The 24,330-nt window shown below is 42.6% G+C and overlaps 1 protein-coding gene across 2 annotated transcripts in view; it reads left to right on the top strand.

Moving 5' to 3' along the window:
- GXYLT2 (glucoside xylosyltransferase 2) overlaps positions 1-24,330 on the top strand; it is a 79,555-nt gene that overhangs the window by 3,631 nt on the left and 51,594 nt on the right. Inside the window, exons 1-3 of one of the 2 annotated variants that reach the window (XM_043886523.1) lie at positions 14,107-14,147; positions 18,222-18,414; positions 23,673-23,804. In XM_043886523.1, the coding sequence (XP_043742458.1) occupies positions 14,122-14,147; positions 18,222-18,414; positions 23,673-23,804 (351 nt within the window). In that variant the 5' untranslated portion in view covers positions 14,107-14,121. Of the gene's footprint in view, positions 1-14,106; positions 14,148-18,221; positions 18,415-23,672; positions 23,805-24,330 lie in introns of those variants that run through there. The other variant, XM_043886522.1, reaches the window with a different exon arrangement.

The following is a 24,330-nucleotide window of genomic DNA, read 5'->3' as shown; positions in this document are numbered from 1 at the left end:
AAAAAGAATTTGTCATCTGGAGTCCACAGGATTGGGTTCTATTCTGGAACCATTTCACCCTAATTTCTATATTGTTCAAATGAGAGTCGATTCACAGATTTTCTAAGATCTCTTTCAGCTCTGCCATTTGACCGTCCTGTGATGAGATCATCAAGTTCAGCTGCAAAATCCCAGCAAGGACTGTTGCTTAGCCCTTTGTGCTGTGTCTTGCAAAATCACTGTTTCTCATTTATTGGCTGTAACCTAGAACTCCTGCGGATTAGTCAGCCTCCACCCTCTCCTGAACTTCTCTTCTTTGTCTTTTGCGTTAGCCTGGATAGTGCTGTTTTCTCTAGAAATATGGCTTCTAAGGGAGACTTGGGATTGTCTAAGCCCCTCTGTGATTTTATTCCGCAGTCATTCAGCAGATGTTTATTGCACATGTGTCCTGAGTCAGGTACTTATTGTGCAATGGGAGGTGGAGTTTGAAAGAGGGATGACAACACAAAAACACATTACATATTTGGCAGCCTCCACAGCTGCCCCAGTGAGAGGAGGCGAGCATATTTGCTCATCAAGACACAGCACTTCCTGCAGTTCCCTTTGGTCTCTGAGAGAAGTCTTCTCAGAGGGTTCAAGCCTGAATAAAGGTCTCACTAAAGAGGGACTATGTTATACAGCAAAATGCCAGGCCTGTGGCCAACCTATAATTAACTGGTCACCCCAGAGCACGTTATAGACCTCCAGATCTTGAGGACCATCTATGATACTTGGTCACTGTGAGTGCAGATTCTACTTTCACATTCATTTTTGTTGATTGCTCCCTGAGACCCCTCTTTCACCCTCTCCATGAATTCATTTAGAAAGTCCTCTTGGTTTTATCTCAAAATATAACCCCAGTCCCACCATTTCTACCACTTTCATGGTTACCACCCAGCTCCTGAACACCGTGGTTCGGCCTGGACCGCTATAGTAGCTTGTCTTTGACTTGGGGTGTCCACTCTAGCGCCCTCTACAGTCCATTTTCTATACAGCTGTTGAAATAATCTTAAATAATGTGACAGAAAGTTTGCTGGCTCCAGTCACTAACTTCACATCATACACAGTAAAATTCGGTTTCTTAGTGTGGCCTTTGAACCCTGTTTCAGGCCCATTTAGCTCTCTGACCTCATCTCCTATCCCTCCCCACTTCACTCACTCTGCTTCAACCACTCTGGCCTTTAAATACACTCATTCTTACCTCAGCATTGCTTACTTTTTACTATGCCAAAATGTTCTTTGCTCCTATCCTTGTGTGGCTTCTAGCTTCCTCATTTCTTTCAGGTCTATGCTTTCAGGTTTTCGCCTCAGAGGAGTCTTCCCAGCTGGGACCCTGCCCATCATCCTCTACCTCCCTGCTCTTAAGTGTTTTTTTTTAATAGCACTCATCATTATATGAAGATACTACTTTGCTCCTTCCCCCTTCATGCACGCTTCATGTCTTGTTAATCAATGTAGAGCTGGCACCTAGAACAGAGATAAGTGTCAGTGGGTACTCAGTAAATATTTGTTGAGTGAACTAATGAATGAATGAATGAACACAGCACCCCCCCTTATGCCAGCACTATACTAAGACTTTGCTTCTATTATTAAATTGCATATTACTTAATAATATTCAAAACATTCTTATACCTTTTAGAGAGGATCTCTAATAGTAGCATCCTTTCAAGAGAGGGAATATTTTTCTTTTAATAGGTTTTAATTTTTTTAGAGGGCTTCCCTCATAGCTCAGTCGGTAAATCATCTGCCTGCAATGCAGGAGACCCGGGTTCGATTCCTGGGCCAGGAAGATCCCCTAGAGAAGGGAATGGCAGCCCACTCCAGTATTCTTGCCTGGAGAAGTCCATGGACAGAGGAGCCTGGCAGGCCATAGTCCACGGGGGTCCAAGAGTCAGACACGACTTAGCGACATTTGTGGAAAAGTTGGGGAGTATGTAGTCCAGAGGGTTCTCGCATATCTTGTACCCAGTTTCCTCTCTGATTAAAATCTTACACTGGTATGATACATTTGTTGTAATTTACCAAATAATAGCAGTATGTTATTACTAATGTTTGGTGTATTTAGATTACCTTAGTTTTTACTTAGGGCTCTTTTTTAGTTCCAGGATTTTATCTATGACATCATGTTACATTCAGTTGTCACATCTCTTTGAGCCCTTCTGGGCTGTGGCAGTTTCTCAGACTTTCCTTCTTTGTTGATGACCTTGAGAGTTCTGAAGAGCACTAGTCAGGTATTTTGTAAGATGCTTCACTGTTGGAATTTTAGTCAGTGTGACTCTGGGGCTATGAATTATCAGGAGAAAAACCATAGAGGTATAGTGCCATTTCATCCCACCATATTAAGTGTATATACTATCAACGTGAATTAATGTTGGCACCGGTCACCTGGGTGAGATAGTGTTTGTCAGCTGTCTCCATTCTCGACTTACTCTTTCCGGGTCTCCACACTGCACTCTTTAGAAGGGAGACACTGCACAACGGCCACGTAAGGAGTGTGGAGTTCTGTTCCCCCTCCCTGAGGATGGACCTCCTGCCTAATCACTCAGTCAGGTCCAAGTCTTTGTGACCCCATGGACTGTAGCCCACCAGGTTCCTCTGAATGGGATTCCCCAGGCAAGAATACTGGAGTGGATTGCCGTTTCCTTCTCCAGGGAGTATGGAATATCTGTATATAATTTATTTGAAAGTCTTTTTTTGTGTGAGCTATTGTGTTTCTTCTCCCCCGTTTATTAATTTATTCAGTCATAAGTCAGTATAGCCTCATAGATATTTTATACTCTGAGTTACAATGCAATATGACTTAATTTTGTTGTTGAGATTGTTTCAGTTCAAGTCATTAGTAGCTCTTACAGTTGGCTGCTATGCCCTTTAGACATACTCCCATCCCTGGGCTTTGGTTTTTGTTTTCATTCTTGTCTTTCTGGGCACTTTCTTACTCTCTGGCGCTATAAGAGGCTGCAGGCTCACTTCCTGTGTTTCCTGCTTCAGTCATAAAATCAGTCATTTCTTCCAGGAGACCTGATTTCTCTCATTGGAAAGTGGTATTAGAAGCCAAGATGTGGATACTCAGTATGTTTGTTGCTACTGGGGTGTCATTTAGTTTAGCCCTCACAACTGAGAGAGCAAAACATATATGTGTGTACTAACCTGTGTATGTACATGTACTTATAAAATTTTCCATGTATGACCATCTCTGTGTAAGTTAAACATGGGTTTATACTTAATGTCTCCAACTGTAGTCCACTACCACATGGATCATTCTAACCTCTAATCCTTAATTTTCTCAGAGAGGGAGTGTTTTTATTACCTAGAAGCACCAGCGAAAGTTTTCTCCCATCTTATTGGCTTTGTTTGGTTTAAATGCCTACAGTGTGGATGAGGAAATGAAAAGGAATAGAGGGGTGAGATGGGATCAGCTAATTAATGTAAACCAAGCGAGGTTCACCACTTAAGTTAGGGATGAGGCCAAATATGCCTGAACTGTGGGGTGGAGATAAAGTAATAGACGTTGTCGTTGGCTCCTGACCTCTATTTTCCCATCCCACCCCCAGATTGACAGTGAGGTGTACCTCCAGGCAATGGTCTAAACCTACCGTAACATCCCCATCCATGCCATAGTGTAATCTTTTTATACCCAGGACCAAGATATCATTTCATTTCTCTGGCGATAGTTACTGATCTTACAGGGGTTACATGACCCAAGCTGGCCTAATCAGCCAGAAGGACTTATTTTATGTTAGTGGACAAAAGACTTTATCCTCTAGATATGAACAAGAAAATGAACAGTGCCAATTGTCACTGCCATCCTCAGAAAACCAGCCTTGACTGAAGTCATCACTCTGGGCAGTAGAGAAAGATGAAGACTGTGGATCTTTGTGGACACTGCTCAACCCTGAGAAGCACAGCTCTGGAGGCCTGACCCTTCTTGAACCCTCCTGTTCCATACTGCAGTTGAGATTTCCATTATTTGCAACCAAAATCCTCTCCCGCCCTGCCATGATGTGCCATATGTGGTATCCTGCTTCCCTGACCAGGGTCATACCTGCATACCCTGCATTGGAAGTGCAGAGTCTTAACCACTGGACTCCCAGGGAAGTCCCTAAACTCCTTTTAATGGAACTGGATGGTTCTTTACATCAAAACCTAAGTGCTATTGATGAAGAAAAAAGGGAACAGCTACAGGGCCACACAGGAAATGAAGGTCCCTTACACCCTGGAGCTGCCATCCTGTGCGCTTGACCTTGTCCCAGGCAGCAGGTGATTCCGGGATAAGTTCCTAAGCCAAATTAGAGCCTTTGAGGGGTGGGGGATTTAAAAAATTGGGATCAGAGAGGCAGGATAAGGGAAAAGTATTTCTAGTGGCTGGAACTAGAAACTCAGGGACTGGCAGCTCTGTCTCTGCCGTGGAGAAAGCTGGAGAGTTCATGGACCCAGGATAACAAGGAGGGTTGAGAAGCAATGCCAAGCAACTGGGGTGGGGGTGGGCTGGGTGCTGACATAGTTCCCAAGGCCAGCTTCTGCCCTCTGCTGGCTGTTCTGGTCCATCGTGTCCGCCTGTGACCCCATGGACTGTAGTCTGCTGGGCTCAATTCTCCAGGCGAGAATACTGGAGTGGGTTGCCATTTCCTCCTCCAGGGAATCTTCCCAACACAGGGATCAAAAACGGATCTCTTGCATCTCCTTCAATAGCAAGTAGAGTCTTTACCACTGCGCCACCTCGGAAGCCCTAATCCCTGTCCTAACTTCCATGAATTGAGTTTCTGTCACTCACCACCGAAGAATTCTGACTGATGTAGATATGTCGCACCTGATTTTAACACCTTTAGAAAGGTTCATAACTAGTGGCCGTATTGACGCTTATCCTCCTAGAAACTCACAAGAGAGATCTCTTGGAAGAAAATTGAGAACAGATTTGTTTTCTTTGAAAATACTTCTCTTCATGTTACAGTTTACTGTAAGAAAATAAGATGTAAAGTTTTTTGTCATATCTATCTTGTGGGTGTGTGTGTGCTCAGTCGTGTCTGACTCTTTGCGGTCCCATGGACTATAGTTCACCAGGCTCTTCTGTCCATGGAATTCTCCAGGCAAGAATACTGGAGTGGGTTGCCATTTCCTACTCCAGGGGATCTTCCCCACCCAGGGATCGAGCACGCATCTCTTTCATCCCCTGCGTTGGTGGACATATTCTTTACCACCAGCACTACCTCTTATCACCACTTAAAATGCTTTTTCAAAAAACAAAAAAAGAGGCAGACTTGAAGATGGAATTCATGTTCCTCTATAGAACTTCCCCAGCACTTGATATATTTTATATCATGAAATTTTGAAAACTGCCCCAGAAAGAAGAGTTTCTTGATTCGATGCCTTTCTTTGGATTCCGTGCTATTTTGGCAGCCAAGAGCAGCTGCGGTGTGTTTGAGGGTGATCTTTAGATGCCCGCTTACCCCCAACCTCTTTTAGCAACAGAGAAGACTGTCATCTTCTGGTAAATACTCAAAGCCGTACAATTTAGACTCCAAGCTTTCCATAAGTAGGAGGCAATAGAGAACACATAATTTAAAATGCAATTTCCTTTTATATGAGAGAGAACTGGGGTCCAAAGAGCTAAAATAATAATAATGCACATAAAGCAGCAAGCACAGGCCCAGCTCATGGAGATCCGTCAGCATGTGACATGCTGTTCTGGGTACTGTTCTCATCCTGGTTGCTTTATTATTTAGAAACTGAACCCTAACTAGATCCAGCTGACTGGCTGTGTGGCTTTGAATGAGTCAGTGCTCCTCAGCAAATCTAGGCTTTCTCCTAAGTTCAAGGAGGAAATGAAACAATGTGAGTCAAATGCTGGCACGGAACCTGCAACACGAGAAGCTCTCAGCAAATGTTAACCAGAGCTAAGATGTGGATTCAGGCAGGCTTTTCCCTGGGTTGTGTCTTGAGGAAATGCGGACAGCCTCTGTGTATAGCTAATGCTATCCTAACCCAATGACCTGGTCCTTAGGAAAAGCTGGGGAAATAGATGGAACAGGACCCTTTTCTCTGTCTCTGGTAGAATTGGGTGATTTTTCTGGAGAGTTTGAGAACCCCAAAGTCTGACCATCTACAGCTTTGACTTCTGCTCAAGGGCAGAAAAGCTATTGTTTCTGAGCTTAGAAAAGCAGAGGGTAAGTGAAGAGTTTGCAGGAATTAGGCAGTGTCTTCAGGAACCAAAATGCAGGATTTTGTCCACAGACACTGCTCTTCAGGAGCCTGTGTTTCTGCTTCGGCTTGAACTCTTGCTCTGCTTTCTTCTCTCAATTTTGTGGGAATTACAAGGAGCCAGTTGTTTGACCGCTGCTCCAAAGTAACAGGCCTTAGTGTGCAAGTATCAGATATCATCCCTCAGGAGAAATGGGGTAATGGACTTCGCTGGTAAAGTCTGAGAAGTTTAAAAACTGTGCAAACACTTCAAACCTGATTTGCAATAATTGAGTATTGACACTTAAGTTTTTGCTGCTCTGCCTTGCCCATTTTGGGCATGGATATAAAGGATTTGGAGGAAAATGAAGGCTTCTGATGCATCTAAGTTAATATTTAATAATAGTGATGATGATAACGAATATTTATTGATGACTTAAAACATTCCAGGTACTATATAAAGCATTTTGCCACATTATTTCATTTTATCTTCATAACAATCTAAGAGATGGATACCGATATTGGATAGGTAGTACTCTTTTTAGTTGGAAGTGATGGAATCCTAGCTCCTCAGCTTAATCATAATCATATCACTTAATCATAAAAAGGGATTTACTAGCTCATAAAACTGTGAGATCAAGTAAAACTGCAAAGGAGATCAAGCTTCAGTCACAAATGTATCCAGGATGTCTGTCTTGTCTTGCTTGTTTAGTCACTCAATCGAGTCTGACTCTTTGTGGCCCTTTGGAGTGTAGCCCAGGCTCCTCTGTCCATGGGATTTTTCAGGCAAGAATATTGGAGTGGGTTGCCATTTCCTGCTCTAGGGGATCTTCCCAACCCAGGGATGGAACCCATATTTCCTGTGTCTCCTGCATGGCAGGCAGATTCTTTACCCACTGAGCCATCCGGGAAGCCCATCTGACCATCTTGCCTCTATTTTTTAGCTCTGCTTCCTTCCATGTGGGCCACACTTGTAGGTCAGTTTTTTTCTGTGTGATAGTTCCAACAGATCTGGACTTGTGACCTCCTCCTTTAGTAACCTTGAAGGAAAAGACTTTATGCGGCAAGAGTCCCGGGGCTGCCTCCGCTGCTCTGGCTTGGATCCCATACGCACCCAATCCCTGATGGCCACACCTGGGGGGAGGATATTTCAGCCCATCCCAACCTCATGGACTGAGAACTGAGGTTCCCACCAAAGAAAACTGAGGTGTCCTTAGCAGAAACACCTGGAAATGGATGCTAGTAAGAAACAAAAGCAGAGAACCACTGGAATCAATAAGCCCATTTTACAGATGGAAAATCTGAGGATTAGAGATGGTGAAAGTGTTGGCCCAAGAGATGGAACAGCCGAGTTGCAGGCTTAAAATCTGAAGCCAAGTCTATGTGCAACTGGATCTATATTGCTTTTTTTTTTTAACTTTAGCAAAGAAGGGTATTTATTGGTTCACATAACTTGAAAGTCCAGTAGATACACTAGCTTCAGACATGATTTGATCTTTGCTTACAACCACCCTGTATTTAAGAACAGATCTTGAAATTTGAACTGTTTGCTTGCTTTCCAGAATCCCTTTGAAGAAGATACCTTTAATTAAATCTCTTTTTTTTAACTTTGAAAATTGTTGATATTTATAAGGGAAAAAAATAGATTATAAAAGTTATCTAATCTTAATGCCTTCTATATATCTACATATTTATAAACACATACCCACATATATTGGTTATATCTCTGAAAGGTGGTATCTGCCTGTGTGCTCAGTCATGTCCAACTCTTTGCAACCCCATGGACTGTAGCCTGCCAGGCTCCTATGTCCATGGAGTTTTCTAGGCAAGAATACTGGGGTGGGTCACCATTTCCTCTTCCAGGGGATCTTCCTGACCCAGGGATTGGACCCATGTCTCTTGTGTGTCCTGCATTGGCAGGCGGATTCTTTATTATTGCACTGCCCGGAAAGTGGTATACCAAAATGTTAACAGAGGTTATCAAATTGGGTACCCCCTCTTTTACTTGTCTATATTTTGCAATTTTTATGCTAAATATATGCATTACCTGCATATTGATGAAACAATTTAGAGTATATTAATTATCATAAAAATTAAAAATCCCTTATTGGCCTAAGGCATAAGAAGATGGAAATCAGTTGGGGAAACTACTTTTCCTCCCTTTAGGTTGGTAGGTCCTTCATGCTCTTTTTTGGGGAATGAGATAGAGGTGCCCATTCACAGAATATATAATCCACACTCTTCTCCCTCATATGTCACCAGACATTTATTTCAAACAAGCGCTGCTGGTTCATATTTTTAAAATCTCAATAACATCTTAATTTGAAAAGAAAAGGGAGATGGAGAAATAGAATTCCATGTGTGTCAGGAACAATCATAAGGGGGAAAACTGAAACGAGAATTAGTCCAGGCAGCGTCCTAAAGTTTTGGAAGGAGAAGAATTATGAACGCAATTGTGTATAACCTCAGCTAAGGACAAGTGGCGAATGTGGACAGCATATTAAAAAGCAGAGACATTACTTTGCCAACAAAGGTCTGTATGGTCAAAGCTATGGTTTTTCCAGTAGTCATGTATGGATGTGAGAGTTGGACCATAAAGAAGGCTGAGTGCCAAAGGATTGATGCTTTTGAACTGTGGTGTTGGAGAAGACTCTTGAGAGTCCCTTGGACTGCAAGAAGATTCAACCAGTCCATCCTAAAGGAAATCAGTACTGAATATTCATTGGAAGGACTGATGCTGAAGCTAAAACTCTAATACTTTGGCCACCTGATGCGAAGAACGGATTCATTTGAAAAGACCCTGATGCTGGGAAAGACTGAAGGCAGGAGGAAAAGGGGATGACAGAGGGCAAGATGGTTGGATGGCATCACCAACTCAATGGACATGAGTTTGAGCAAGCTCTGGGAGATGGTGAAGGACAGGGAAGCCTGGTGTGCTGCAGTCCATGGGGTCGCAAAGAATTGGACACAACTGAGTCACAGCAAAGGGTGAGTAGATAGATTATGGAGGAAGAGATGGTGCAGGTTTACTATGGGAATCACACCTGGCGGGTCTCTAGCGGGTGCTGAAATCCAGTTCACCTTCAGATCACTGAGTCAAGAGCTTGAAGTAAAGATAAAGGCTTTATGTACCTAGAGGGGGCTTCTTTTCTGACTCACTTGTGTGTGGTCCCATATATAGCATCATAATGAAAAGCAAGGCTTCTTAAGTCTTGAGTTTGAATCCTGACTCTGCTACTTCCTAATCATAAACCATGTATATGTGTACAATGATGGCTAAAGGCAGACACACACACATACAAAATCACCACCTTTGGGCATTGACACCTATTGTTCTTTAGAGCTAGACTTTGTTTAGGAACACAGCCATGTTTCACATGTCGTGATCCAAGCAAAATATGAATTATTAATAATTGGATTCACTTATCAAATGATTTTATTAATCCTTCCCCTCATAGCAGATATTTTTGCATCGTGTCAACACTGATCATGTAATGCAGGGACTCCAAGGCAAATGCCAGCTTTTCTGTCTGTCTTGGAAGATTAAAGACTGTTGATTTAACTCCAAACCATGGGTCATTAAAAGTGATTTAACTGTTAGCACAGTCCTGGGCGTCATGTCTGGTTTGCTAAGTAAAGGCTCTACTCACAGCTTCAGTGTGGAAATTTTTTGTCAGGGGTTTCATGTGTTCCCAGACCTGTAGTTTGCAAGGAACTTCATTAGTGTCTCTGGCTGCCAACACTTAACATGGATATAATCACCCATCACCAGACTCTTTTGCTAGGAGCTAAATCAAGGTATTTCCACTTTTTCAACTGCCACTGTGACCTCATTTGCAAATCTCCATGTTCAAATAGCCATGGCTTCATCTTAAAAGAGATTCCACTGGGACAGGGGTAGGGGGAAGAGCATTCTACAAGTCAAGTCTTCCCTAGGGTGAGCATATTCAACTCAAATCTTAAAATTTGTCTGTTTCCCTTCCTTCCCACCTCTCCCCTCAAATTTCTGTGTTTCCTTCCCTATTAAAACTTGTCACCAACAGTTCTGGTTCAGGCTGTGATTTTCTGTCCAGCTCACACTGCCAGCCCATATCATAGCATCAGGTTTACCTGAGTTAATTTAGCCTGTCAGTTAAGAAGCCCTGATAACAGAGGTACCAGGAGACAGCAGAAAAGAGGGTCTGAGTAGAAGCAATTACTCGCGTTAATAATTCAGTGTGTTTTGCAGTAATGGGCTCCAAAGTAAATAGCACTACACATAAATGCCGTATTTCATTATTTATACACTCCAGAAATTGAAGTTTAATTAAGTCACACGCTTGAGACTTTTAAGCAATTAAGGAGACGCTCGTCTCCAGCAGTGCGGAGGTGATGGTTGAGCCTTCTCTGCTGTTCTGAGCATCATTTTTCATTGGATCACAGGGTGGGCTTAAACCAGGACAATGAGGGTGGCGTTTTCCAAACCTCAGTCATTCCTACATCAGCATCATGATTCTTAAGACTATACTACTGTATGCTAACTTGAAAAGAAAAAAACTTAAATCTATCCTTGTTATAAATGTGTGCTTTTGTGTACTTATTTAATAGTGGCTTTATTGCAATATAATTCAAATACCCTTAAAAGATGTACAATGTGGAGATTTTTAGTTTATTCACAGAGTTGTGCAACCGTTCCTGCTATCCAGTTTCAGAACAGTTTCATCACTCGGAAAAGAAACCCTATACCCATGAAACAGTCACTCCCCCTTCCCCCCTTCTGTGAGTTCCTGGTAACCACTAACCTGCCTTTTGTCTCTATGGATTTTCCTATCCTGGACTTTTTGTACATTTGGAATCATGCAACATGTAGTCTTCTATATTTTCACAAACTATTTTAAAGGTTCTAATATGTTGACACATGCATCAGTGCTCCATTCCTTTTTATTGCCACATAATATTCCTTTATACAGATATACCGCATTTTGTTTATTCATTCATCAGTTGATGGACACTTGGGTCGGACTTTTTGGCTATTGTAAATAATGCTACTATGAACATTTACAAATGTACATGTTTTTGTGAGAACAGTTGTTTTCATTTCCCTTGGGTGGATACCTAGCAGTAGAATTACTGGGTCATATGGTAGTTCTGTACTACCAGCTGATATATCAATACTTTGGCCACTTGATGCAAAGAACTGACTTATTGGAAAAGACCCTGATGCTGGGAAAGATTGAAGGCGAGAGGAGAAGAGGATGACAGAGGTTGAGATGGTTGGATGGCATCACTGACTTGATGGACATGAATTTGAGCAAGTTCCAGGAGTTGGTGATGGACAAGGAAGTTTGGTGTGCTGCAGTCCATGGGGTCGCAAAGAGTCAGACACAACTGAGCAACTGAACTGAACTGACTAATGGTAGTTCTATAGTTAAAATTTTGAGGAACTGTTTTCCAAAGCAGTTGCACTATTTTGTAGCCTCACCAGTCGGGCTTGAGAGTGCTGATTTCTCCACATTCTTAGTATATTTGTTTTTAAAGAAAACTTTTTATCACTGACATATATTGTTAGCAATAACATAAATAGAAGGGAATTGTCAAATCAAACACTAAGAAAACAAGACAGCTTTTCATTTCTAACTTGGTACTTGTGCCTGCTGAAGGCTCTCTAGCTGAGGCCTGCTGTCTTCTCAGTTGAAAAGGAGAATTTGGCAACATTAGAAAGACATACTAGCACTGTTGAAAAAGACATTGTTGAAAAAGAACTGAAAATGGAATAACATCTTACTGGGAGACTCAATGTTATTTGATGCAGTGTCTAAATGATAACTGCAATCTATGCATCACCTCTTCAGAACACAAGGAATTGGAGGCACTGATGGCAGTGCAAGCGTGTTTCATCTTGTTTCAGCTGTCAGCCCCACAGTGACCTCATACAAGGAGCTCAGAGGTGGCTGGTCTAATGTTTGCTATGTTTTTTGTTTTCCTTCTCATAGTCTGGATGTTTTCTAAGAACTCTTGGAAACTCAAAAATACTACATCCTTGATAGGATAATAGCTGTTAACCCAGTAAATTCCTTCCTGGGAATGTAGTGTAAGTAAATAATGCAAAAAACGGGGGAGAAAAATCTATTGACCTATCCATGTTTAGTGCAAGATTTTATATGTACATATATATATATATATATATGTATATTTGAGAAAAATTGAGAACAGCCACCATGAAAGAAATGGTAAGCCATGGTGTTTTAGTCAGATAACCAGTCAAAATGATGGTCATGAAGACTTGAAAAGTAACAGAATCAGATGAAAAAAGTAGAATATAAAATTGTATGTACACCGTTAGTATGTATTTTATTCGGTGGAGTAAAGACCAGACTATAACATGCAAAAAAAATTTTTTTATGGGGCAAGGATTTTTTTTCATGTACCAACCTTACTATTTCAACACATAATGTTTTATATTTTAAAAACAGAAAATATACATTGTGTGTTTTATTCCAACCATTTTTCTAAGGATTTTTAAAATTTACATTGCCTTATGTTGACTGTAAATAATATTGTGTGCTTGCTGTAAATTACAATGAAAGAATAGGTAATCACCAACCAAGGTAGGTTTTTGGAATGAAGTAAAGACCCTGATAGAAAAGAAAAGGGAAGGTGCTCCTTCAATGAGGTGGTCAGGGAAGCGTTATTCTACCATCAAAAGAGAAGGAGGTGGTTTTGCAAAGAGCTGTGCCGTGCCATCGCCTCAGTCGTGTCTGACTTTTTGTGACCCCATGGACTGTAGCCTGTCAGGCTCTTCTGTCCATGGGATTTCCCAGGCAGGAATACCGGAGTGGGTTGCCATTTCCTTCTCCAGGGGATCTTCCTGACCCAGGAATTGAACTCAAGTCTCTGCGTTGGCAGGTGGATTCTTTACCACTGAGCCTGCAGGGAAGCCCTGGGGAAGAACATTCCAGAAGCAACAGTGTAGTCCAGGATGTAAGCACAGCACTTACAGGAGTGTCTCAGGACATGAGAAGGAAAAGGTGGAGGGTATTCAGCTCACAAAACTGAGGATCAGGATGCAGGAGCCATCTTGTAAAGAGCCATTGAAGTCCCTAAGAGCCTATGGGGGTTGAAATGAGTAGGACATGGCTTAGCAATTAGACAACAAGAATATTGACAAGGACTGTGCTGGGAGATGTACTGTGGGCAAGAAGCTCAGCTGTTCGGGGAATGAAGAGGAGTGACCGGAGAGCTGAGAGATGACACCAGCAAGGAGGATGGAATAGTTGCACCCACAGGCTTCACCGTGGAGACACAGTGTCTGGACGTGTTGGGGAGGAGCAGGGGGGAGACCAGCTTCCGAGGCTCCTGGGACAGGGCAGGAAGGAGAGCTGCACTTGAGCGGTCGACTGGGGAGGTGGCATCCTCACAAGGCGGCATGTTTTCATTAGGCAAGAGGTGAAGAGAAGACCCGGAGAAAAGGCAGAGGATAGAGCTTCATTCCTGAAGGTGAGGGGAAGAGTTAGGGAGAGAGAGGAGAGGTGAGAGGTCAACTCAGGTGATGAGTTCCTGGCTGGAGATGAACTCCGGATGCTTGTAGTCCAAGTGTGTTAATATGCAAACTCTGGGGCTTCACCCCAGACCCACGGAATCAGAATCTCTCTGGGATGGGAGTTATGATATTAATAGACACCTCCTGTGATGATGATACGCAGTCAGGCTGGGAATCCCCTGCTCGAGATGGTATCTGGTGTCTCTTCCACCTATGAAAACTGGTAGAATGATGAAAATTTGGATGAAGGTCCTCAGTTCAGTTGCTCAGTCGTGTCCAACTCTTTGCAACCCTATGGACTGCAGCACGCCAGGCTTCCCTGTCCATCACCAACTCCTGGAGCCTGCTCAGACTAATGTCCATCGAGCTGATGCCATCCAACCAGTGAGCTACAGAGAGGGGATGGATTCATGGAGCATTTAGAGGATGACTCAAGGTGAGAAGAAAAGCAGAGTGAGTCCAAGGCAATCTGAAACCTATTTCTAGGACCTGTGTAAAGACTCTTTTTTGATTGCTAAGTTGTAAGTTTGTTTCATGCTGACTTAAAGGGAGGAGAATTTTTTGGCTTGATCAATAACCTTCCAGGGTTAAAGCCATACACCTGGATTCAGGTGCCCAAGTAATGCCGTTTGAGATCTGACCTGCCTCCTTTTGGCTCTGCTTTCCACTCTGTTAACTCCCATCCAGGGTCTACCAGTGCAGTAGCTGAGTTGGTTGCCATCAGCTTCAGCCTCAGCAGCAGGCCTGTAAAACTCCTGGACAGCAAATGTCTACTCCAGTCTTCTTTTATAAAGTGTAAAGAAGAACATAGTTAACCATCAGTCAGAGCAGTGGGAGTACAATTCCCATCTCCCATTCCCCACCAACACCTGGCAGCTCAGGGGGTTTAGAAGTCTGAGGTCTGTAGCCTGGATGTCCCTTGACCCTTTCAGGGTCTTCAGGTGACATTTGAGAGGGGTTTGTGCCCCATTGGTAAGATTTGGTGGAAGGCACACCATTTCAGCGCCCTTAAACTTGATTATTCCTTGTAGCCACAGAACACGAATGCTTATTACCTGAAGCCTGCGATTTTTAATGTAACATGAGAGGTAGCAGAGTAGGGGCAGCAAAGGTCTCATTAAATCCCAGCCACTGCTACTTGAACTGCCACCAGGAGAAGCTTTATTTGTCTTTTTTAGTACCTGTCACCAGACACCAAAAAGGACTGCAGGCCCCAGCCCCGGCTCTGTCTACCAAGCAGGCCCAAATCACTGAAGCCTGCAAAGAAAAGTGGCCTGCTGTGCTGCAGGGAAATGCAAGCTTTTTTTAATCAAGAAGAAAATAAAGTATTTGTCACATAGTTTGGGCACGTGAATAATACAGACAATTATGTCATGCATTTCTGTGTACCCTGCTCTCATCTTAAGAAATAAAAACTTAAGTGCCTGGAAGTAACCACTGCCTTGCCTTTGATGTTTCTCATCCTCATAATATGATGACTTTTACTCCATATGTCTGTGAACAACACGCAATGGTGTTTGCTGGTTTTTCGGCTTCATCCAAACTGTCTCATTCTATCACTATCCTGCTACCAATTGCTCTTTTTCCTCTTTGTCCTTATGTTCGTACATGACCTTCTGAGATGTTTATTTTCACTGCTGTGCAGTATTCCACTTAAACATGTCAAATATATTCATGATTCTCCTTTGCATGGACAGGAAAGTTATTTCCAACTTTGCAATATTATAAATAAGACTGCTGTGAGCATTCTTGCATGGGTCCTATGCAAATGTGCAAGAGTTTCTTCAGGTCTCATATGCAGGTGTAGAACCAGCAGAGTGAGGGTATATATATATCTTCACTCCTGATAGATGTGACCAAAAGACTTTCCAAGGTGTTTAGGTCAACTTAAATTGCCCCAGCAGCATCTGAGCTGTCCCCCACCTTCATATTCACTCTGAAATGTGTATGGTCCAACTTTTATTTTTTAAATTTCACCAGTCCAAAACAACATAGAATCTCCTTATTGTTTGAATTAGTGTTTTCCTGATTACTGAGGTTAAGACATTTTATTCATGTAGAAGTCCGAAGTGTAGAGCTAAATTAGGTGGAGTTGTTCTCTTTGGAGGTGGGGTAATGGCTCATATTTAAGACAGCTAAGCTGTTGCTTTTACTATTTTAGTACCTGTGGATACTTGTGTTTCTAAATATTGAGCATAATTTTAAGCAAACGAGTATGCATTAAATGTTTTGTAGCCTATTTTGGTTGGTATTTTGACTGACTTTTTCTTAATCGACTGTGGTTTTGGCATTACCTGTGACACATCCTTCCCATCCCTTTACATAAATTAGTTGGGAGTTGGCTTTAATAGCAGGTATGAAAGTCCATCCATGAAGCTGAGGGAGAGAAGACATCTGAGTCCTGAAGGCAAGGATTCTTGAGTTTACCAGGCATGCTTCTGATTTAGCACCTTTGCTGTGACTGTCCCCTTTGCCTGGAATCCTCCTCACCCACAAAAGCATGTGACTCCTTCCCTCCCCACCATCAGATTGTCATTGGATCTCGCCTTCTCATTGAGGACTTACTTCCCTGACTTTGCAACGTATAGCATGTTCCAAACCACCAGACACTCCTGTATCCCTCATGGTTCCACCCTGTATTTCCTGCTTGCTGGATAACTTTCTTTGTGAGTTACTTAATTATTATTTGCTTTGACTGTTACTCTTTCTTTGTCTTTCACCTACCACCTGTAGAATGTAGCTTCAGCAAGGGCAGTCATTTTGATCTGTATTGTTCACTGCTGTCTTCCTGGCACCCAGAAAGGTGTCTGGCACATCGTAGGCACTTCATATAGATTTATGGAGTAATGGGATGGAGTGAGCAAGGAAAAGAGAGCAGAGAAGAGCATTTCTGAGAGACAGTGCATGTGCTGGGATCTGAAGATGACTAGCAATGAGATGGAGAGCTGCAGTCTAAGTGTGACTGTGATTGTGAGTGGCTGCCCACCCAGGCTCCAGGCGCTGGAGGCAGATACAAGAGACCTAAGTAGAAGCCACAATCAGCAGTTTGGACTTGATCTACAAGGCAGTCGGGAGTCTTTACATGACTTTTATCCAGGGAGTAACACAATCCTATTTGCATTTTAGAAGACCATGACTCTGACGCCAATGAGGAGAAATCATAGATGGGGATAAGGATCAGATTGGAGGTGGGAGGACCATCTCGGGGGAGTCACAGTGATCTTGGTGAGGGAAGGTGATGCCTCATCAGGTAGCAGCAGGGAGCTGAAGAGACGTGGACAGTCTCAGAAGATACATCTCTACTGTCCTCTCCTCTGATCCCCAAAATCAGTAGAATCTGAGTAAGTCTATGCATCTGCACCTAACTAAGCCAGGAAGCCATGCTTCTACTCAGCATGCTCTTAAGTAATCAAACTGGAAAGTCTTCCGAAGTGTTCCACCCACATCTTCAACTTTCCTCTTGGTGAAAGAAATCTGGAGCACGGCCGCCTTTATTTGAGCGAGCAGTGAATAATGGAGCAGCACGCTGATTGAACTCGAAGTTTTTGGAAGGAAGGTAGCATTCCACATCCAAGCTCCCCTGGCCTCCAGATCTCTTGTGCAAGTAAATTAGTTTCATTTGTCTCAGGGCACCTTTTTCCAGGCCAACATCTTCCAGCTTGCCTGCAAATGTTTCTCAGTGGTGTGTTTGAGGCTTGGCTGTGTCTCCTTGTCTGGAACAAATTTTTTATTACGAGGAAATAGCTGGAAGATGATTCTGGACTCTTGGACCCTGTTCCCCTCTCAGCTGTTGACTGGGTATTTGATACCTTGGTAATTTTCAGCTTAACCTGTCCTCTCTCCTGCCTGCTTCTCATTACTAAGCATTTCACGCTGGAAGCTGAATTTCATACCTACCAGCTCAGCAGTCTTGAGCGAGACGGTTAAGATTAACACCTGTTTCTGTAAGACTCTCCCAAGATGTCACGGAGGCCCCATGTGTTGTTTTCTTTGCTCACCTCCTGGGTTTGCATGATTTTCCTTTGGTCCGGTGGTCATGCCTTCCACTTCAGCCTAAAACCCTCCAGATGATAGGAGTATCATGTTGCTTGTTTCACATGGGAAAGCCACTGTCCACCCTCGACTTGTTCAAATTGCATTCAAATCTAATTTCCATGGCCCATGTGAGTGGGAGCGCCACAGCCCTGTGTCAGCTGTCAGAGTTTAGCAATACCATTTCCAAACATGGGCCAGTAGGCAGCCAGCAGGCACTAGACAGCTGAATGCTGGCGGAAAAAAGCCTCAGACACCTATAGCAGTCCAAACAGTGACTCATCCTGCTATTGCCAGGATAAATATGGGAATAAAGGGTATTTTTCTCTAAGCAGGAAGAATTGTCAAAATGCTTATCACTTTATAAAGTATAACAGATTGTGCCTGTTCGTGTTTTGAAATGTTCTAACCCTCCACTAGCTTTTATTTTTCTCTTATGAGTTTAATAATAGCTTTCCCCTATTTTTCTTCTTTCTAGGAGGCCTGGAGAACTCAGGAGTTTCCAAGCTGTGCTGCCACCCGAGCTCTGGATCCACTTGGCGGTGGTGGCCTGTGGCAATCGGCTGGAGGAGACGCTTGTCATGCTCAAATCTGCCGTGCTCTTTAGCCACAGGAAGATGCAGTTTCATATCTTCACCGAAGAATCTCTGAAGCCTGAGTTCGATAAGCAGGTGATTGTGCAGAAATTGTGGCACCGAGTGTAGACAAGAGTGCACTGTGGACATGCATATCCTGTTTCCTAATGTATTTTACTGAAGACTCAGCTGTGTGCCCACGAACACTTGGCTCTGAGCCGTAAAGTTGTCCTCTATAACACAGGGATAATTACACCCCCTTAGAGAGAGATTGGGAGGATTAAATGAGGATCAAATGAGATGATGCACTTGAAGCACTTGACCCAGGGCTCCACCCCTCCTGGTGTTACCGACATTGTTCTCAGTGGGAGTCACGTAGCTTATTTTTATCTGTATATATATATATATATATTTTTTGAATGACAAATAATATGTGCTCATCAAAATAAATTCAAACAGGATGTTATAAATGTGAAACCTAGAAGTCCTTGCTACCCTTCTTCCCCCACAGAAAACTACCAGAGTCAACACTTTTGAGTAATTCTTCCACATTTTTTTCACATACAGGTGTGTGTATGTGTATTTGTGTATCTGAGAGGTTGAGTATGTGTGTGTGTGTGTACATGTATATGTGTGTACTCTTCCTGTATTGAGGAACAAGTGACAGTTTCCCGCCAGTACAGGGGAGCTTTGGAAACACCTCTTTTCTCTGGGCTTGTTGCGTGTGCGACTATAAACCGAGCTTTGTTTTCCTGGCAAGGCTTCTCTTGCAGTGAGTTCTTGAGTGCTGGCAGAGAGAGCAGCTGTTTTGTTTTGTATCTACCAACTTATGTCACTGGGGCTACATCCTGCCATCCGGGCAGCCACACTGAAAGGCCAAAGCAGAATGTTGGGTAACTAAAGACAAATAACTGAAAGCTGGAGAATGTATTATGATTTCTAAAGAATAAAAAAATCACTTTGGCATCCTCTCCTAGAGAAGCCAGGGAAGAAACTGTCTTGGGACTTGAAATTGATTGGCAAATACCTTGAGAAAGGTCTGCATCAGGGGAAGGGGCAAGCAAAAACATTGAAACACATGTAGGTAGCTTCTCTGAAGCTGTGGTATAAGAGGAATTATAATGAATGATAATAGTAATCATAATTTCAAAAATAGAACCGCCTTTATCAAGGGCTTATGATTTATGATTTACTGTTATTTAATCCTGATAACAATCCTTTGAAAAAGTTAATAACCATATCCATAGTTTACTAACTAATAAAATATCTGTATTTTACTAACTGAGATCTTTGAGGCTTAGGGAGTCTCAGTGATTAACTCATCTGATGTCAGTTCAAGGTTTCTGACCCATAAACCTAACTCGACTACTTCTCAAACTAGTAGACAGAAAACCCGGATTCAAAACTCAGGTCCACTATTTACCAGCTGCCTGATCTTAGGCAAGTCTCGGGGGCTTTTTTTGGGCTTCACTTTCCCCCTCTGCAACTTGGGACCATTGGGAGTGATAAAAAGAGATGCTTATCTGTACCCAAGATAGGCTAGGTCAGGCTGCAGTAACAACTTCCGGAAAGTTCAGATACTTTCCATACGCCTGCTACATGTCTCAGAGGGCCTCTCCACACGGCCCTCTTAACCTAGGACCACAGTTAACAGAGACCATTCTTGCAAGCAGCTGGCACCTGCTGGAACATTTGGCCTCTGCAGTTCTTGAGATGCCACTAAAGGAAAGATAGGGACTATCAGCTCCCCATGGTGCCTTTCACTCCCTCCGCTTGACACTGACATTTCTGTTCCTATTTAACTGTCCAGCGGCAGCCAGTCACAAGACCCACCCAACTCCAAAGGGGCTGAGAAGTATGCTGTGTTCAGGAATGGAGCGGAAGTGGCTATGGGCCAACACTAGTCGGGTCACGTACAGTATCCATTGAACAAGTATTTATTGAGTACCTACTACATGCTAGAAGTTGGGGCATGAGAATGGAACAGAACAGAATGCAGACTTAAATTTTAAAAAGAGAAGGAAGATGTATATATATAATTATAGATGTGTAACAGGTTGTGTTTTCCGAAGGGCCCCCAGTGATCCTGCCTCCTACTATTCACACCTTTATGTATTTTCCTCCTGCACTGTCCCAGGGCTGGCCTGCGTGACCAGTAGCATAGGGAAGAAGTGATGCTATGTCACTTCTGAGATTAAATTTAAAAAGTCACTGCACCTTCCATCTTGGTTGCACTCTTTCTCTCTTGGAGCCCAGCTTTTATGTCAGAGCAGCCCTTGCAGAAGACCATGCATTGAGGCATGACGACTTCTGGCCGACATTCATGTACATGAACTTGGAGACAGGACTTCTAACCCCATCCAACCTTCAGATGACTCACCCTCAGGAGGGTTCCTCAGCCAGAACAACCCAGCTCACATGAGATAATGAATGTTTGTGGTTTTAAGCTACTAAGTTTTAGGGTAATTTGTTATAAGGCAAGAGCTAATACAGATATTTCTATATACATAATATGTGTGTGCATGGATGTTTAGTAGCCCACCAGGCTCCTCTGTCCATGGAATTTTCCAGGGAAGAATATTGGAGTGGGTTGTCATTTCCTTTTCCAGGGATCTTCCCAGCGCAGGGATTGGACCCACTTCTCTTGCATGTCATGCACTGGCAGGCAGATTGTTTACCACTGTGCTACATGGGAAACAAAGAGTCAGAAACAGTTGAGTGACTGAGCATGAGCACATAACATGTATGTGTGTATAACAGAGTATGCCAAACGTCCTGCCATGTGACATCTGAGGCTGGCTCATAAAAAGGATACAGCTTCTGCCTGGTTATCTCTCGGGATGCCTGGCCCTGGAACCTAGTCACCATGCAGTGAGGAAGTCCAAATTCACCCATAGGAAGAAGCCCACCCAGAGAGAAGTCAGGTCCCCAGCTGGTAACTAACCTCCACCACCAGACATGTGAGGACAAGCCGTCAGATGATTCCAGCCCCCAGCCTCCAAGACTTGTAGTTGAGGCCCCAGACATTGTGGAGCAAAGTCAAGCCGTCCCTTCTGTGCCTTGTCTGATTTTTTGATCCTTGGAATCTGTGGGCGTAATAAATGGTTGTTTTATACTACTGAATTTTGGAGTAATTTGTTATGAGCCATAGTACCTGGGACGTTATAGATTAGGAGCTATTGAATGGGAAAATTTTGTAGCTACCTGTGCAGTTGTGTTACGTTTTGCGTTGCTCAGATGACTTTATCCCTTTGATGGCTCATTTCCTCAGGTCTTTGTTAGACCAGTGAAGCTCAATTGCAAAGGAAATTATAATAGGGTGTTAAAAATCACAGCAGGGCATATGGCCCCTTTCTTTTCCATGCTGAGATTATGGTGCCAGTTTAGATGTAAAACATTGGCTCTTTCTAAGTCACAGAATGTTTCTCAGCTTCAATTTCTTTATTTGTATCAAGCAAAAATCTATCATAGATACACAGAAGGCACAAATGATTCTTGCTCTGCTTGTTGTGGAGTATAATTGTGAGGCCGTATCAGATTCTGCAGATTCCATGGAATGTTTCTGTCTGGTGGGTACTGTATTAGCCCTGAAACTGTAGATCAGCAGCCTTTGGTTTCTGCTCAGCCATGTGAGATGCTGGTGTGGAGGGGCAGGTTATCGCATCCTTCACAGGGTTGTCAGTTAGTTTCAACACTGAGGCATTGTGGGAATATCCAGAGTGTCTTGTGATAACTTTCTGGGAGGCTCAGGGACACATACCTCAGCGTCAGAACAAAACAAAATGCTAATTGCCATCATGAACCCTCTGGAAACTGCATTGTGGGCAAGTGCTGTTTTATTGAAGTAGATTCTTTTTTTTTTTAAAGCTGTTTAAGAAGTAGAGTTTTTTTAAGCTGTAGATATTGGTATTTGCCATCTACATTGTTGATATTTAATATTTGAAAGTTTCATTTATTTTTGTCATCTCCTAATATAAAAGTTGAAAATGTCAACTGGTTGATTTCTTAACCTCTTCAGGCAGTTCACAATCAAATATACAGTTTAACTTTGCCCCAGACTCAGAACCAGAAAAAAGTAGGACACAGAAGTGGGGACAGCCACCAGCCCATTCTGGTGGGGTGCATGAAACATTGACATTCTGTAATGGTAGATGTAGAACATCATGCAGTTGTCAAAACCCATAAAATTGGATGATACAAAGGATGAATCCACATGTAGACTATGGGCTTTACTTGATAATGTATTGATACTGGGTCATCACTTGTAACAAATGTGCCACATTCATACAAGATGTTAATGATGAGGAAACTGTGGCGTGGGGAAGGGAAGGAGAAAGGATTATGGGAACTCTGTGTATTTCCTGGTCAATTTTTCTGTAAACATAAAGCTGCTCTGAAAAATAAAGTCTATTGATTAAAATAATTTTATTATAAGATTAATATAAGCAGAGAAAGTAATATACACTCCTTGTAAAAGTTTTAAAGAATACAGAAATATAAACATAGAAAATGACACCCCCACCTCTGTGGGTACCCACTTTTAACAGTGCAGTGCATGTCTGTTCAGATTTTTCTCTACATGTAAAATACACACAGGTATTTTCCCCTGTGTGACAGAACCATATGATAAATTTCTTTTTGCACTTTGCTTTTTCTAAAACCTAACTATATATTGTAACTATTTTTTCATAATGGCACATATGCATGTGTGCTAAGTCATTTCAGTTGTGTCCAACTCTTTGCGACCCCATGGACCATATGTAGCCTGCCAGGCTACTCTCTCCATGGGATTCTCCAGGCAAGAATACTGCAGTGGGTTGCCACATCCTCCTCCAGGGAATCTTCCCAATCCAGGGATCAAACCCATGTCTCATGTCTCCTGCATTGGCAGGCGAGTTCTTTACCTCTAGTACCACCTGTACTTTACCTTTACAATAGTCCACTGTGTAGTTCCATCATAATGCACTTTCCCAGTTCCTTATTATTGACTATTTAATTTGTTCCCAAGGGGATTTTTTTGTTTTGTTTTTTATTTTTTACTAAAAACTATGTTTTTGTGAAAGTCCTTGTACCTCTGTCTTGGGGTTTGTTATTACCACTTTCTAAATTGCCCTCTTGGAAGTTTTTTATAATTTACCCTTCCAGTGGTTAGGTGCAAGTTTCCCATCATCCTTGCCAACTCTGGATGCTGTTTTTTAAAATCTTAACAATTCAGTGAGCACAAGTTGTGGTGATAAAGTTAAACTTTCTTTGCATGCTACCTGAATAATTTCTACGTTGCCACTCAGAAGTTTTAGGTGTTTTCCATATTTCTGGGGTCTAATCACCCTCCCCTTACCTGCTATCTTTTTCAGCTTCGACAGTGGCCTGACTCATATACAAAGAAGTTTGAGCACAGAATCTACCCCATCACATTTTCGGCTGGAAACCCTCAGGAATGGAAGAAATTATTCAAACCCTGTGCTGCCCAGAGACTCTTTCTTCCGGTAGGAACACCTGCTTTTAGTAAGATGCTGTTTAGGAGAGAATTGCATTTGGAAACATCATGGAATTAACTCTGGTTTGTTTAGAGACATTTTAATTACAGTGGTTATAGTGGAAAATATGTTCCTCTTAGATTCTGTAGTTGATGCTCTTAATGATCTGGGTGTACAGAGAAGGTCCCTATGGTTGAGAAATTGTCTTTCTCAAAGACTGAGGGACTGAGAGTATCCAGAGCATTCTTGATTATGAGTCCTTGTGACTGTGGATCCACATTTACTAGCTCTGTGGCCCTCACTAAATCTAAACTTCTCTAAGCTTCACTTTCCTCCATAAGCTTTGCACATAGTTGATGCTCGATAAATGTTATTTTAGGTTATTATTATTTCTCTTAAAATAATAACTACTGCTAGATGTAACTATGTTGTTGTTGTTGCTTTAGTCACTAAGTCGTGTCTGACTCTTGCGACCCCATGGACTGTAGCTGTCACGCTCCTCTGTTCGTGGGATTTTCCAGGCGAGAATACTGGA

This window comes from Cervus elaphus, chromosome 24 (genome assembly GCF_910594005.1).
Source record: "Cervus elaphus chromosome 24, mCerEla1.1, whole genome shotgun sequence".
In the NCBI taxonomy this organism is placed as follows: Eukaryota; Metazoa; Chordata; class Mammalia; order Artiodactyla; family Cervidae; genus Cervus; species Cervus elaphus.
The sequence above is the reverse complement of the archived record's forward strand: the minus strand, read 5'-3'. Positions and strand labels throughout refer to the sequence as shown.